The sequence below is a fragment of the Trichomycterus rosablanca genome, chromosome 10 (assembly GCF_030014385.1).
Source record: "Trichomycterus rosablanca isolate fTriRos1 chromosome 10, fTriRos1.hap1, whole genome shotgun sequence".
NCBI lineage: Eukaryota > Metazoa > Chordata > Actinopteri > Siluriformes > Trichomycteridae > Trichomycterus > Trichomycterus rosablanca.
Window position 1 is genome coordinate 36,210,144 of NC_085997.1, and position 17,117 is coordinate 36,227,260.

At 38.5% G+C, this 17,117-nt stretch overlaps 1 protein-coding gene and 1 long non-coding RNA gene across 2 annotated transcripts; one reads left to right on the forward strand and one right to left on the reverse strand.

Moving 5' to 3' along the window:
• Window positions 1–1,533: 1,533 nt before the first annotated feature.
• Window positions 1,534–15,336, forward strand: LOC134321482 (sulfotransferase 1C1-like). Its single transcript, XM_063003257.1, has 7 exons — window positions 1,534–2,180; window positions 6,540–6,662; window positions 7,302–7,405; window positions 9,229–9,355; window positions 9,447–9,541; window positions 12,011–12,191; window positions 14,589–15,336. The coding sequence occupies exons 1-7, from the start codon at window positions 1,991–1,993 to the stop codon at window positions 14,699–14,701; spliced, it is 933 nt and encodes a 310-aa protein (XP_062859327.1). The 5' UTR covers window positions 1,534–1,990; the 3' UTR covers window positions 14,702–15,336.
• LOC134321487 (uncharacterized) lies at window positions 6,031–7,506 on the reverse strand. Its single transcript, XR_010013862.1, has 4 exons — window positions 7,034–7,506; window positions 6,547–6,662; window positions 6,347–6,386; window positions 6,031–6,149 (listed from the first exon to the last, which is right to left on the reverse strand). It is a non-coding gene; the product is annotated as an uncharacterized LOC134321487 (long non-coding RNA).
• Window positions 15,337–17,117: the final 1,781 nt, after the last annotated feature.

Consider the following 17,117-nt stretch of genomic DNA (forward strand, 5'->3'; position numbering starts at 1 on the left):
AGTTCTACAATTACTGACTGTACTCCATCTGTTTCTTTACATACTTTTTTAACCTGCTTTCACCCTGTTCTTCAATGGTCAGGACCCCCACAGGACCACCACAGAGCAGGTATTATTTAGGTGGTGGATCATTCTCAGCACTGCAGTGACAGTGACATGGTGGTGGTGTGTTAGTGTGTGTTGTGCTGGTAAGAGGGGATCAGACACAGCAACGCTGCTGGAGTTTTTAAACACCTCACTGTCACTGCTGGACTGAGAATAGTCCACCAACCAAATATATCCAGCCAACAACGCCATGTGGGCAGCGTCCTGTGACCATTGATGAAGGTCTAGAAGATGACCAACTCAAACAGCAGCAACAGATTCGCGATCGTCTCTGACTTTACATCTACAAGGTGGACCAACTAGGTAGGCGTGTCTAATAGAGTGGACAGTGAGTGGACACGGTATTAAAAAACTCCAGCAGCTCTGCTGTGTCTTATTCACTCATACCAGCACAACACACACTAACACACCACCACCATGTCAGTGTCACTGCAGTGCTGAGAATGACCCACCACCTAAATAATACCTGCTCTGTGGGGGTCCTGACCATTGCAGAACAGGGTGAAAGCAGGTTAAAAAGGTATGTAGAGAAACAGATGGACTACAGTCAGTAATTGTAGAACTACAAAGTGCTTCTATATGGTAAGTGGAGCTGATTAAATGGACAGTGAGTGTAGAAACAAGGAGGTGGTTTTAATGTTATGGCTGATCAGTGTATATTTGTGACCCAGCATATTTAAAAAAACAGCCAAAGATCTTTTAACAGTGGATAAAGGGAATAACAGTGATTATAAAACGGATAGTTCCGGTTCTAAAATCTGATTGGCTGAGCCGCATTCAAAGCTGTTGTAAAATCCCTGATAAACGCACACCTTGGACCACCTCACATCATTCCATATTAATACGCCACTGAAAAGAAAAAGTGAATGTTATGTTCGCCCTCATGTTGCCTAGCAACACTGTTAACGGACTACGTGATTTCGCGGAAGAATGCTTTTTGTAAGTGTTTTTGTAAATAAAAAACATTTATTTATTGAACATTGTTGTATTTTATTATATTTTATGTTGACCACCATTTTATAAAAGCAATAAGCCACTCAAGACCGTGCATTACTGCTGTGATTTTATCATGGGGAAAGACGTTTAAAACCACCTTCCCCGTGATAAAATCGCAGTAACGCTCCCGTGGTTTATTGCTTTATTAATAACCAGTTGGATTTAATTCAACCACAATTCCAAAAATGTTGGGACATGCAGTAAAATGCTAATAAAAACTGAAAATGTTGATTTATAAACTTGGTTTTTAACTGATTTTAACTTGGAATTTAACTGATAACAGCACAAAGAAGGAATATAATTTTTAACCTTGCTTGATTTTCACTAAGTGAGCAGCACTTTGCTTATCATGTGTACTCAGCTAGAGGCCAAAGCAGATAAACATTGTCAAACTGAGCCTTGTTCAGGAACCCAGCAGTGGCGAACTGGTGTTGGTGAGGCTTAAACCAGCAACGTTCAGCCAGGTCTGTATCAGGAAATCAACATTAAAATTAGCTTGAACTCGAGCAGGACTTTTCTGGCAGGACTTTGTTTTAGTAGTGTGTGAAAGTTGTCTTGCACTGGCGTGTCTGTATATGCTGATGAGCTGACCTGTGGGACCTGACTGGCTCCAGTGTGGATGTCTTGCTAAACTTTAGGACGGAGGAGTTTCTGCACTTATCTCTGAGCTGCAGGATGTCAGACACTCCCTAAACTCCAGACTAAAAGAAAAAACCATACATGTACTGTGTTTGGAGAAAATGGGACGTTGGTAAAGAACTGAAGGACTGTGAGGTTTATGACAGAAAAAAGACCTGCAACTGAATCCTGAAAAATTCCCAAGCTTAGATAAGGAACCACGAGAAGAATCAGAAGCCGGATTTATTTTAGAAACTCTGAGAGATACGAGATGGATAAGAAGGAGGAACCCATGAGTTATTCAGAAGCTATAAGCAAGGCTGCCAGTGCAATCTATCGTTTTCCTTTAATAGAGGTGCAGGGCGTCCCCCTCATGAACTGGATCACCAACAGCTGGAGCCTGATTTCAGCCTTCCAACCAGATCCATCCGATTTACTCATCGCTACCTACCCCAAAGCAGGTAAATACACCAACACATCCAAACAAAAACAAAAAAATACCCAGATCTCGGTCCCATTTCTTATACTTGTCAATAATTTAATCTATTTCTAAATATTTACCCTCTTTAAAAATAGTTACAAATATTTTATATCACTTGCAGATTAAAAAAAAAATACATTAAAAGCTTGATTATCTGCCAACAGAAGATTATTTACTATATGATATGCAGGGGCGGAGCCAAGGGGTGGCCAGTGGTGGCCATGGCCACCATAAATGAATCTTCGGCCACCCCTCCGGCCCCCCCATCACCGGCAACTTTTTTTGCGGAAGCATTTCTGCACGCAGGTGTTCTCACAGGGACGCAATTCAACAGCGCACCTCAAAGAAGTAGTTCTCCACCAAAACAGTGCAGTAATACACTGGACATAAATATCAACCACCAACACAATTACAGAAGAAGTACTACTTAGTGCTACTAGTACTACTATTACTATTTAGTAGTATTTGTGGCGAGCTACGAGTAAAGGCGCCAGCTGGCTCTGCGCGTTCCAGTGTTGCCAGATTGGGCGGTTATCATCCTAATTGGGCGGATTTGGTTGGAAAACAATTTAATAGCAGTTAAATAACACTTCTATTTAAAAGAATATATTCCGTTTAAAGAAGCTCCAGCATTGTAGAAGGCTATTAAAAGTAAAGTCTATTTTTAATGCTGATTTGGCTTAATAGTGTTGGTCAGTCTGTATCATATTCTTGAAAGAAAATTAAAATTTGTTTTCCATGCATTCACACTAGCATGTTCTGGGGTTCAAATGAGTCTCATCAGTACACACAAGTTGGCAGCCAAATGATAAAGTATTGCAAAGGAATATCTTTCCTCATAACGTTAAGGTTATAGGCTATTTTGGTTTTTCACTTGTCAGAGAAAATGAAGAGAGGAAAAAAAGCTTATTATTCTTCGTGATGTAATTCTACATGGCACTTACTGCCTGTATAGGTAAATGAGTGAGTGACCACATAAAAAAAAGGTATCAGTTTCTGTGCCACCCCTGTGTGAGCAATGGTCTCAGTCTGGCCACCCCTATGAAAATTGTCTGGCTCCGCCACTGATGATATGGTAAGTAAAAATGTCTTGAAATGGTTTCAACTAATAACAAATGATTTGGGGTGACTTCGGGGATCATATCACCTGACTGTGTAAACTTAACCACAATGAAAACATCTCAGACATAAATCACTCATCATACGTTCTTGGGTTTTATGGTGGAATCACCTAACACTCTCAGACTTTCCACAAACCGACTGTTGTAGAATAACGTCATAATTTGATACATTTAATTAAAGAAAATAATGGATACGTTTTATTACATTTCTTTAAATTCTTATGGAAAAATTTGGACACACTTTTATTGATTTTTGATGTGAAGTTGATGTGGTTTACAGTACTGCAGAAGGGTTTGAAGGCTATGATTTGGGGTTAGGATTAGAGATCGAGATCGGGTTAGAGTTACAGTGGGGCCAAAAAGTATTTAGTCAGCCACTGATTGTGCAAGTTCTCCTACTTAGAAAGATGAGAGAGGTCTGTAATTTTCATCATAGCTACACTTCAACTATGAGAGACAAAATGAGAAAATCCAGGAAATCACATTGTAGGATTTTTAAATAATTTTTTTGTAAATTATGGTGGAAAATAAGTATTTGGTCAATAACAAAAGTTCAACTCAATACTTTGTAACATGACCTTTGTTGGCAATGACAGAGGTCAAACGTTTCCTGTAAGTCTTCACCAGGTTTGCACACACTGTAGCTGGTATTTTGGCCCATTCCTCCATGCAGATCTCCTCTAGAGCAGTGATGTTTTGGGGCTGTTGCTGGGCAACACGGACTCCACAAATTGTCTATGGGGTTGAGGTCTGGAGACTGGCTAGGCCACTCCAGGACCTTGAAATGCTTTTTACAGAGCCACTCCTTCGTTGCCCGAGCGGTGTGTTTGGGATCATTGTCATGCTGGAAGACCCAGCCACGTTCCATCTTCAATGCTCTCACTGATGGAAGGAGGTTTTGGCTTAAAATCTCACGATACATGGCCCCGTTCATTCTTCCCTTAACATGGATCAGTCGTCCTGTCCCCTTTGCAGAAAAACAGCCCCAAAGCATGATGTTTCCACCAGCATGCTTTACAGTAGGTATGGTGTTCTTGGGTTCTTCTTCTTCCTCCAAACACGACGAGTTGAGTTTTTACCAAAAAGTTCCATTTTGGTTTCATCTGACCACATGATATTCTCCCAATCCTCTTCTGGATCATCCATATGCTCTCTGGCAAACTTCAGACGGGCCTGGACATGTACTGGCTTAAGCAGGGGGACACGCCTGGCACTGCAGGATTTGAGTCCCTCTCTGTGTAGTGTGTATACTGATGGTAGCCTTTGTTACTTTTTGACCCCACTGTAGCTAGGTTAGGGTTAGTGGTAGGAACTATGGTACGGACTAGTGGTTTGAGGTTCAGATTATTTAAGACATTTATCCAAATCGATTTACAGTTGTCTCTGAATACAACTTGAGCAACTGAGGGTTAAGGGCCTTGCTTAGGGGCCCAACAGTGGCACTTTTCCTGTGGTGGGGCTTGAACTAACAATCTTTTGATTACTAGCCCAGTACCTAAACTGCCAAGCTACCACTGCCCACTAAAGATTTATGTAATTTAAGCATGTCTGGGATTTGAACCCTGGATCTAGATCTCAGCAGTAGTGGTATAGAATACTTTACAGATGTGCCACCCAAACACAACCCAAGTTTAGAGGTTAAGATTAAGAGTTTGAGGTGTGTTAGAAATTAGTATGAAGTATGGCTAGGCCTTATGTGTTTGGGGTTTTGGATGTGTTAGGTTTAGGAGTTTGGATTTAAAGTAATGTTAAGGTTACAGCTAGGGGGTTAGGCTAGAGCAGGGGTGGGGAACCTCCGGCCCGTGGGCCATATACGGCCCCCCGCTCAATCAAATGTGGCCCGCCATATATTTCCTAGATTTTATTGTCTGAGCTTTATGCATTTAATTAAACTTTAGATGAGACAACAGACATAACAAATACGAGTTATGTTGCCACATACCATTTGCGCATTGCCACGACGTCATTGCCCCCAGATATTCCACAGCTGGTCAAGACCAAACATTCACAACCGTCACATTGAAATTATGATAAGGTAAGTCTGAGATCAAATATAAACACTACATACCATCAGCATCATGTATTTATAAAGCCTATATTATCTGGCTGTATGTTGCGTCATTGTAGTCTGTGGCCCGTGACCAGATATGTAATTATTAATCTGGCCCTCAGTGGGTAAAAGGTTCCCCACCCCTGGGCTAGAGGATTATTGTTTAGATCAGGTGTTACGGTTAACAGTAGGCTCTGGGGCTTGGAAGTTATGCTTGGGTTAGATGATAGGATTAGGAGTTTGGGTTTAGGGTTATGTTAAGTTTATAGTTAGAGAGTTGAGTTAGAAGGGTATTTTTTGGGTGTTAGGGCTAAGGGTAGGCTTTAGGAGTTTGAGGTTATGCTTTGTTAGGAATTAATGTTAGGGCCAGTGATAGCTCAGTGGTTAAGGTACTGGACTAGTAAACAGAAGGTTGCCGGTTCAAGCCCCGCCACCACCAAGTTGCCACTGTTGGGTCCCTGAGCAAGGCCCTTAACCCTCAGTTGCTCATTGTGTAAGTCGCTTTGGATAAAAGTGTCTGCTAAATGCTGAAAATGTAATGTTGATGGTTATTCTTGAAAATAGTTCAATATTATTTCCTGTAAGGAGTTTAGGTTAAACTGCTCAGGTTATATCTGCATGTTTAAATATCAGCATGTTTAAAATATCACCTACCAATTCAGAGGTTTCATCTTCACAAATCAATAAAATCAACCAAATACAAATGTGGATGTATTTGTACTGACTTTCTGATCTTCTGGCTCAGTAGGTTGCTTACTAAAATCAGTGTATTATCATTCTGAAATCATAAGTAAACAAATCATAGATTACAAAGTAATATCTAGTAGCTTTAAAATAAACTTCTTAAATGTTTAACTCTACTGTCAGCACTTTAACTGACGCTTTAAGAAATAAAGGTAACATAAATCACATTCAGAACTGTAGCATGGAAAAACCTGGCTTGGAATGATACAGTTAGAGGAACAATGAACAAACCATTAGAAAGCCAGAAGATCCACACCAAAAACAGGATCATCTGGAGGAACACAAATCCCACCAGGAGTGAAATCAACATGGAATAATAATAACAGGTGACACATTAGCAAGTAAAATCTCTTTTTTTTTCTCTACAGTTTTTTATTCATGTGATTTATTAACAAGTTCTTATATTTTTGTTTTTTTAAAACAGGAACTACCTGGACTCAGGAGATTGTGGATCTGCTGCTGCATGATGGAGATGCCGAGGTTTGTAAGCGAGCACCTACTGCTGTACGCATCCCGTTCCTGGAGATCCAATCTCCTCCACCAATTCCTTCAGGTAGATCAACAAGATCAAATATTACTTCTTTTATTAAACAGCTGAGTATTACATGCTATAAAACCCTAAATCTAGACCTGTTCACACCTTGGTTTGTCTGCTCACAAAATGAAAAGAAGTAAATTTTTTTGTTCTTCACTACAAATACTGTTATGAAATCATTTGGAATTCGGCAGGCTGTACATGATTTATCTAATTAAAATCCTCTACTGGACTTTGTGGAGGCCAGTCCATGACTGTCAGTCTTTTATTAACAGTGTGGTTGGGATCATTATTATGTTTAAAAATAAAACCATTCCCAATCAGGCGCTTTCCAGAAAGAGCGACATGATGAATTAAAACCTGTTCAGCACTCATGCAAGCACCTATTCTTCCTTCTCTCTCCATGTCTTTAGCATATCTTAGCATTTTCTCTTTGTCCCCCTTTGGTATATGTGGTTTCTTGGCTGCTCCCCTTCCAGAAAGACCATTCCTGACCAAGCTTCTTCAGATCGTAGAAGTTGCCAGATAGCTGCTATACAGTAGCTCAAGTATAATGGGAGGTTCCATTGGGAGGCACATTCTTTTAGCTATGCAGTGTCTGTAAAAAAGTATGTTACACTCAGATCAGATTGAAATCCATTTCCCACCCACCTTCAGGTCTGGACTTACTCAAAACAATGAAACCTCCAAGAGTCATCAAGACACACCTGCCCATACAGCTAGTGCCTAAAGGATTCTGGGAAAATAAATGCAAGGTCAGTATGAACACTAATGCTGGTTTGGGATCTAGAAGGATCTGTCACATCTGCACCCAGAGTTTACATGATATGATTAAGATTTACCCCGTCTCAGATCTGCATATAATGGTTATGGAGAATAAATCATTTTAATAATTGCTAGGAAATAAGCATAGAGAAGTGTTAAATAAAGAAGTGTTAAATAAAGAAGTGTTAAATAACGAAGAAGTGTTAATTATAGAAGTGTTAAATATAGAAGTGTTAAATAACGAAGTGTTAATTATAGAAGTGTTAAATATAGAAGTGTTAAATAGAGAAGTGTTAAATAAAGAAGTGTTAAATAGAGAAGTGTTAAAAATAGAAGTGTTAAATAAAGAAGTGTTAAATAAAGAAGTGTTAAATAAAGAAGTGTTAAATAAAGAAGTGTTAAATAAAGAAGTGTTAAATAGCGAAGTATAAAATAAAGAAGTGTTAAATATAGAAGTGTTAAATAGAGAAGTGTTAAATAGAGAAGTGTTAAATAAAGAAGTGTTAAATAAAGAAGTGTTAAATAGAGAAGTGTTAAATAGAGAAGTGTTAAATAAAGAAGTGTTAAATAAAGAAGTGTTAAATATAGAAGTGTTAAATAAAGAAGTGTTAAATAAAGAAGTGTTAAATATAGAAGTGTTAAATAAAGAAGTGTTAAATAAAGAAGTGTTAAATAAAGAAGTGTTAAATAGCGAAGTATAAAATAAAGAAGTGTTAAATAGAGAAGTGTTAAATAAAGAAGTGTTAAATAAAGAAGTGTTAAATATAGAAGTGTTAAATATAGAAGTGTTAAATATAGAAGTGTTAAATAAAGAAGTGTTAAATAAAGAAGTGTTAAATAAAGAAGTGTTAAATAAAGAAGTGTTAAATATAGAAGTGTTAAATAAAGAAGTGTTAAATAAAGAGGTGTTAAATATAGAAGTGTCAAATAAAGAAGTGTCAAATAAAGACGTGTTAAATAAAGAAGTGTTAAATAAAGAAGTGTTCAATAGAGACGTGTTAAATAAACACGTGTTAAATAAACACGTGTTAAATAAAGAAGTGTTAAATATAGAAGTGTTAAATAAAGAAGTGTTAAATATAGAAGTGTTCACTAAAAACGTGTTCAATAAAGAAGTGTTAAATAAAGAAGTGTTAAATAAAGACGTGTTAAATATAGAAGTGTTCAATAGAGAAGTGTTCAATAAAGAAGTGTTAAATAAAGAAGTGTTAAATAAAGAAGTGTTCAATAGAGATGTGTTAAATAAACACGTGTTAAATAAAGAAGTGTTAAATAAAGAAGTGTTCAATAGAGAAGTGTTCAATAGAGAAGTGTTCAATAGAGAAGTGTTCAATAGAGAAGTGTTCAATAGAGAAGTGTTAAATAAAGAAGTGTTCAATAAAGAAGTGTTCAATAGAGAAGTGTTCAATAGAGAAGTGTTAAATAAAGAAGTGTTAAATAAAGAAGTGTTCAATAAAGCAGTGTTAAATAAAGAAGTGTTCAATAAAGCAGTGTTAAATAAGTATGACATGGAACTCATGTTTAGGCACAAGAGATTCTTTACATTTAGCCAGTATACATAGACTTATCTAATCAAACTAACTTTGTTCTTTTCCAAAGTTCCTTTGTTTTCATCAACACTTCAGACACCAAATATTTCAGACTTTAATCTGGTGAAGGTTTAAATCTAATCGAGAACAGTCCAGTAAGCTTTAACTTTGTTTAATATTAAACAGAAATCGAGACCCAGAGAATTATCTCAGGATGTTCAGTCACCTGTAATCATAAGACACGATGTTCTTCTTAATTTTCACCTTCATCACGTTTTTTTTAGGTGATTTATGTGGCTCGGAACGCAAAGGACAACCTGGTCAGCTATTACTACTTTGATCGAATGAATCAGACTCAGCCTGAACCAGGTCCATGGGACCAATACATCCACAAGTTCATGAGGGGAAAATGTAAGATTTAGAAAATGCTGTAAAATTCAGAAACATCAGGGATTACTACATTAGTTCTTTAGGGGTTTTGTTTCTTCTTCCTTACCCACAGTGCCATGGGGCTCCTGGTACGACCATGTGAAAGGATACTGGAGGGAAAAAGAAAACAGGAACATCCTCTACCTGTTCTTTGAGGACATAAAAGAGGTACAACATGTTTTAGACATCAGTTCAATACATTTCATTTTTTCAAGTAAAACTTTCATAATTATTTACATTTCCTAAGCAATTGAGGGTTAAGGGCCTTGTTCAAGGGCCCAACAGTGACAACCTGGCAGTGGTGGGGTTTGAACCAGTGACCTTCTGATTACTACTCCAGTACCTTAACCACTAAGCTACAGCTGCCCTGTATTATACAATAATAATTATGATAGAGGAAGGCCGTGGCTGCCTCACGCCCCCACAAGCCTCAACCTGCCATCCAAGATCGTGCAGACGCCTCGATCCGTTGGCACAGATTGTAATCATAAAAAGCAATGAGGAACCCTGTTTTGACCACTGTCCCTCCCCCTACAGACACGTAGCCAATCATGTGTCTGTGTAGGTGCCAGGCTGACTGATAGCAGAACTGATATTTGAACTCGGCTCTGTATTTTGTAATGTTTTCTTTTGTATTTTTTAAATAACCTTAGCTTTGAGTAAGAACTAAAAAACACTTATAAGATTGTTATGGAATGAAGTAAAGTACAATTACTGTAACCTCTGTATTTTTTTTAAAACAAGTATGTTGGGTAACAGTAATTTTTTTTATTTTTTTTTTTATTGAGAAGTAAAATAGACATTACAATAAAATGACAAATTGTATAACAAACAATAGGCATTACAGTAAATAAAATAAGCTTAGCCTCTGAATTTTAAACTACCTCAAAAAAAAATTTTTTAGTGAAACATTAAACCCTAAAGCTACTACCACACGCGCTCACACACACACACAGACACAGACACACACAAACACAACAAAGGAGGGGAGAGGGGAATCAGTCAGCCGGCACTGTTTCAAGCAAGTTGAAGAATAAAAGAAAATAATTCCATTTAAAATAAAATGCGGCAGTGTTACCTTTCAGCGTGAGTCTTATCTTTTCCAATTTTAGAAAGTGCAAAACATCATGGAGCCACTGTGATATTGAAGGTGGTTTTGCAGATTTCCACAATATTAATATACGTCGTCTTGCCAATAGAGAAGTAAAGGCTAAAATGTCTGCTTGAACACGAGTTAATGAACACGATCCGGCAGGTAAACCAAATATTGCAACAGAAGGGCAGGGAGAGATGCTAATACCTAAAACCTTTGAGATAACCTCAAAGTAGTCTGACCAAAATTTGTGTAATGAAGGACAGAAAAAAAACATATGACTTAAGTGACATGGTGAGGCAGAGCATCTGTCACACTGATCATTAAAGGCATTTGGATAAAATTTGGAAAGTTAGAGCGATGGATCCTGTGCAGAACCTTAAATTGGATCAGCTGAAGTCTAGCACAGGGTGCACTGAAACGTATTTTATTAATTACCTTGTCCCACCACCACTCTGGAAACACTGTAGCTAATTCTTGTTCCCAAGCACTTTTAACTTTTTTAAGGCAGTTTGCATCCCAAGTCATGAGATTTATATATATCTTGGATATAAGTGACTTTTGGGAAAAGTCCATACTCATAAAATCATCCCATAGCTGCCCATTAGGAAGACATGTGTAATTCGAAAACTGGGAAGAAACAAAGTGCCTCACTTGAAAATATCGGAACACGTGTGAGGAGGGCAAATTAAACTCAGTAGATAGTTGGGCAAAACTTCGAAATGTGCCATCTTCATACAGATCAGAGATAGATCTAATACCTCTATTGCACCACACTTTAAAAGCAGGATCACTCAACCCAGGGGGGAACAGATGGTTGTCTAAAATAGGCATTTTGGTGGATGATGACATAAACTTAAAATGACGTCTAAACTGAAACCAAATACGTAAAGTGGAAAGTACCAATGGGTTGCTAGAGCACTTTGATAGCTTATGTGACAAGGGGGATGTGAGCAGTGCAAGAACAGAAGATGGCGAACAAGAATGTGTCTCTAACCTGCACCATAGCAACTCTGGTGTATGAAGCCAATGGAGTGCTTTTTGAATGTGAGCCGACCAGTAGTAAAATAGAAAATTGGGAAGGGAAAGCCCAGCATCGGACCTAAATCTCTGTAAAAGTGAATTTTTTACTCTTGGGACCCTCCCATCCCAGGGTAACAGTAATTTTACTGAAATAATTATGTTAAATTTATTTACTCAAACATTTATTTAAACAATTATTTTTACACAGCAGCAATTTCACTATTACTTTTATAAGCAACAGCACTTTTTCTTGTTTCATTTTAGTGTACCACAAAGTTCTGTACTTTTACTTCAGTGTTTTTTAGTGTATTAAAATAATAATCGAGTTTATCTTTTTAAATAATGATACATTTACAAGTAATTTTTAAACAGCAGAACTTTTAGTTGAGTTGTTATTTTTATGTTATTTTTGAGTAACGTTTTGGCTCCTTTGCTGACGTTTCCAACTTTGAGTCCAGATCTGGGACAGACACCTGTGTTCAGCTCATAATCTAGCTCGTGTTTTTCACTCCTGAATCCAGAACCCTCGTCGAGAGATATTAAGGATCATGCACTACCTGGACTTGTCACTACCTGATGACATAATTAACAAGATTGTGCAGTTGACATCTTTTGAAGTGATGAAGGACAATCCAATGGTCAACTACACCTTCATTCCAAATACAGTGTTTGACAGTTCCATCTCTCCCTTCATGAGAAAAGGTCTGTATGAACTACAGTGTATCACAAAAGTGAGTACACCCCTCACATTTCTGCAAATATTTCATTATATCTTTTCATGGGACAACACTATAGACATGAAACTTGGATATAACTTAGAGTAGTCAGTGTACAGCTTGTATAGCAGTGTAGATTTACTGTCTTCTGAAAATAACTCAACACACAGCCATTAATGTCTAAATAGCTGCAACATAAGTGAGTACACCCCACAGTGAACATGTCCAAATTGTGCCAAAAGTGTCAATATTTTGTGTGACCACCATTATTATCCAGCACTGCCTTAACCCTCCTGGGCATGGAATTCATCAGAGCTGCACAGGTTGCTACTGGAATCCTCTTCCACTCCTCCATGATGACATCACGGAGCTGGTGGATGTTAGACACCTTGAACTCCTCCACCTTCCACTTGAGGATGCGCCACAGGTGCTCAATTGGGTTTAGTCCATCACCTTTACCTTCAGCTTCCTCAGCAAGGCAGTTGTCATCTTGGAGGTTGTGTTTGGGGTCGTTATCCTGTTGGAAAACTGCCATGAGGCCCAGTTTTCGAAGGGAGGGGATCATGCTCTGTTTCAGAATGTCACAGTACATGTTGGAATTCATGTTTCCCTCAATGAACTGCAGCTCCCCAGTGCCAGCAACACTCATGCAGCCCAAGACCATGATGCTACCACCACCATGCTTGACTGTAGGCAAGATACAGTTGTCTTGGTACTTCTCACCAGGGCGCCGCCACACATGCTGGACACCATCTGAGCCAAACAAGTTTATCTTGGTCTCGTCAGACCACAGGGCATTCCAGTAATCCATTTTCTTGGACTGCTTGTCTTCAGCAAACTGTTTGCGGGCTTTCTTGTGCGTCAGCTTCCTTCTGGGATGACGACCATGCAGACTGAGTTGATGCAGTGTGCGGTGTATGGTCTGAGCACTGACAGGCTGACCTCCCACGTCTTCAACCTCTGCAGCAGTGCTGGCAGCACTCATGTGTCTATTTTTTAAAGCCAACCTCTGGATATGACGCCGAACACGTGGACTCAACTTCTTTGGTCGACCCTGGCGAAGCCTGTTCCGAGTGGAACCTGTCCTGGAAAACCGCCGTATGACCTTGGCCACCATGCTGTAGCTCAGTTTCAGGGTGTTAGAAATCTTCTTATAGCCCAGGCCATCTTTGTGGAGAGCAACAATTCTATTTCTCACATCCTCAGAGAGTTCTTTGCCATGAGGTGCCATGTTGAATATCCAGTGGCCAGTATGAGAGAATTGTACCCAAAACACCAAATTTAACAGCCCTGCTCCCCATTTACACCTGGGACCTTGACACATGACACCAGGGAGGGACAACGACACATTTGGGCACAATTTGGACATGTTCACTGTGGGGTGTACTCACTTATGTTGCCAGCTATTTAGACATTAATGGCTGTGTGTTGAGTTATTTTCAGAAGACAGTAAATCTACACTGCTATACAAGCTGTACACTGACTACTCTAAGTTATATCCAAGTTTCATGTCTATAGTGTTGTCCCATGAAAAGATATAATGAAATATTTGCAGAAATGTGAGGGGTGTACTCACTTTTGTGATACACTGTATATTAATAACATGTAACCTGGTACTTCCAGTATTCTTAACTACAGGCAAGTCAACCCTGCAAATACGCTATATGGCAAAAATTATGTAATTCAGGCAAGAATACAGCCATGGTTTCTCATGCACAAGCACAGACAGTAGAACAAGTCAAACTGAAAAGCACAGTGGCTTTTGGTGTGGTAGTGTCACATGAATCAATCTGTCAATTTCTGCTTCGATAAAATATAAGTTCTGTTGTTGTAAATTAGAAACCTCCAGGAGCAACAACAGCTCAGCTGTAGAAGAGAACAAGACCACTGAGTATTGTATAGCATAAAACTTAGGTCACCTCAGTCGTAACACACTCCATACCAAGTTCCAAACTGCTTTTGAAGGTTTAGTTGGATGGATTTGGCTTTCATGGCCAAGCAGTTACATACAAGCCTAATATCACCATGTACAACACCAAGACTTGACTAGCGTGGCACAAAACACCATTATTGGTCTCTAAGTTGTGGAAGTCTAATAAACAAATCTGGATTTGGGTAGTTGTAATTGAAATGGCTTGGTGAGTTTGGTTTGGAAGAACTTGGTCTGCACATAACCTTGAAATGACCGAGATCCAACATTTATGTGATGAATCTACTGCAAGTCTTGTTCAACATCTGTAATTTATTTTTCTAATGGCTGAATAGAATAAATCCATGGTCCAAAGGAGTTTATCTGGGTTAATGTCTGTGGATTATATAATGTTTAGGTGTGCACAAACAAAATGTTGAAGAACTCACTAGTCCCGCTTGATGTGTTTTCTAGGCGAGGTTGGAGACTGGATTATTCATTTCACCCCGGCTCAATCCAAAATGTTTGATGAGGACTACACAAGACAAATGGCGGATGTGGACATTCCCTTCCGTACTAGCATATAATTCAGGGACAGATGATGAGCGGTTAGCATCAACAATGTACGCTGGATATACAATCACAGACGTGATGTTATTTGTGATATCACATGACATCACATGCTTTATTTCACCAAATCAATAACAGGAAAAAGCAAAGAAACCAAAACAACTAAAATATCTATTAAAGAGATGTAGTTCCAAAAGTTGCTTTTGCTGTTTAACAAAACAACATAAACAAATACAGTGTTAATTGTTCCTTCATTTTTCTAATTACTTAATTTGCTGCAATTTCCTTTCGGGGATCAATGAAGTTATCAATCAATCAATTAATAGAGTAATGTCATATAAGTACAGTATAAGGGTCTTAAATAATATGTGTAGCCTAAAATAAAAAAGGAAATGCAGTGCATCTTAAACATCTTAATCCTCTCAAGGTTTCTTCCTGTAATTTTAAGGGAGTTTTTCCTTGCCACTGTCGCCCTCGGCTTGCTCAACAAGGTTTTGGTCTGTTGGTCCTAGATTCTGTAAAGTTGCTTTGAGACAATGTCTATTGTAAAAGCGCTATACAAATAAAGTTGACTTGACTTGAAACAGCAAGTTTCAGAAATATGAAATCCTGTCTGATTATTTTGATGAAATAAAATCTGGACACCCCTGTTCGATGTCTTTGCGTGATTTCACCGCCAGGTGGCGCTAATATAGTTCTCTATATTGTGTCCGTTCTCTGAATAAATGCTTATTTAACTGTAATTGTCTGAAGACATGTTTATTTACAGCACCATTAATATTTAGCCAACTACAGTATTTCGAAGCGAGGGCTGCTGTCCAATCTGAAGGTATCATCCCTATTGAGGGCACTTGGAAGCTTCCACAGCTTTATAAAGTGTTAGTAATGTAGTGTTTCTACGGCGTCGAAGACGAAATGGGATGGGAAATCAGCTCTTTTCGTGACCATGCAACTAACCATGCAGCTAATAACTGCACAGCCCAAAACCCAAAGCCATCTCTGCATTATTCAGCACAGCCAACCCCATTCCCAGTGCTGAATAACACGGTCACGGTGGATCTTGTAACCATAGCCGCAAGTCCTTCTGGGTAAAGCTCCGCCCCCTTCTCAGCCACAGCAGCGGGTCGCTACAGTAATATTGAAAGTTATTTATTTATTTATCTACATGTATTTACTTTTTTAGTGATTGAAAACGAATCATTAAGTCCTCACTTCAGAGTATGTACACTACAGAGGGGTTAGGGCGTAGGGAAGATCACCTCCGAATGGACCTCGGCCAGATGTCAGTTCTGCCTAGCAACAGCACCCAATTGGTTACAGGGCCGCCTGACTTCATTTAACTTCTTAAATTAACTTTTAAATTAAAATTTCACTGTAATATAATTGCTGAAATATAATATTAATTTACAAACAAGCTTGTAATTTATATTTGAAAGTGGTGGTGTGGAGATTTACCGTCCCTAGTGGACGAAATGCCCTTGCACTGTTTATTGTTTTATTTTATATTTTTTATTTATAATTACTTTAATAGCAGGTTATGACAGAACTTTTAAAACATTTTAAAATCACCAGTGAAGCACAGCCACATAAGAAAGTAATTATTTCTCAAAGTTTCAGCTTCAGCTGAATAAATGAACGTCTTATCAAACACAACAACATAATCTCAATGTTATCACGAACACTAACTCTGCACAGTTGTATTAATGTTATTAGAAAGTTAAATTGTAGAGGCTGTAACAACATTTTCACTCTCATTTCTTAATATTTCCTATTTATTTTGTCATCTGCAATATTTTCACATTTGTCAGTCAAGATAAAAACAGATTAAAAGTCCAAAGAACCCAAATGAAAAGAATCTCTGTACAGAAGGTAAAAGGAAAAAAAGTCTCTGCTGATTAATGATCAGCTGGATTTAATACAACCCCAATTCTGAAAAAGTTGGGACATGCAGTAAAATGCAAATCAAAACAGAAAGCGTTGATTTGTAAACTTTCACAGCAATTTAACTGATAACAGCACAAAGAAGGAATATAATTTTTAACCTTGCTTGGTTTTCACCACTGAGAGTATCATGACAAGCTGCATCACGGTCTGGTACGGCAGTGCCACAGCTGCTGAACACAAGGTCCTTCAGAGGGTGGTGAAAACTGCCCAGCACATTACTGCAACTGCACTCCCACCCATACTGGACATTTACAGCAAAAGATGTCTGAGGAAAGCCAGGAACATTTCCTCTGACCCCACACACCCCAGCCACTTCCTGTTCCAGCCACTACCATCTGGGAAGAGATACCGGACCATCTGAGCCAGAATTACCAGATTTAAGAACAGTTTTTATCCACGGGCAGTTAAACTGGTAACTCCTACAACTCCAACCAGAACATAAGCATACCTCTCACTGCACCTGCACTTTATTGAGACTTTGTTTACCTT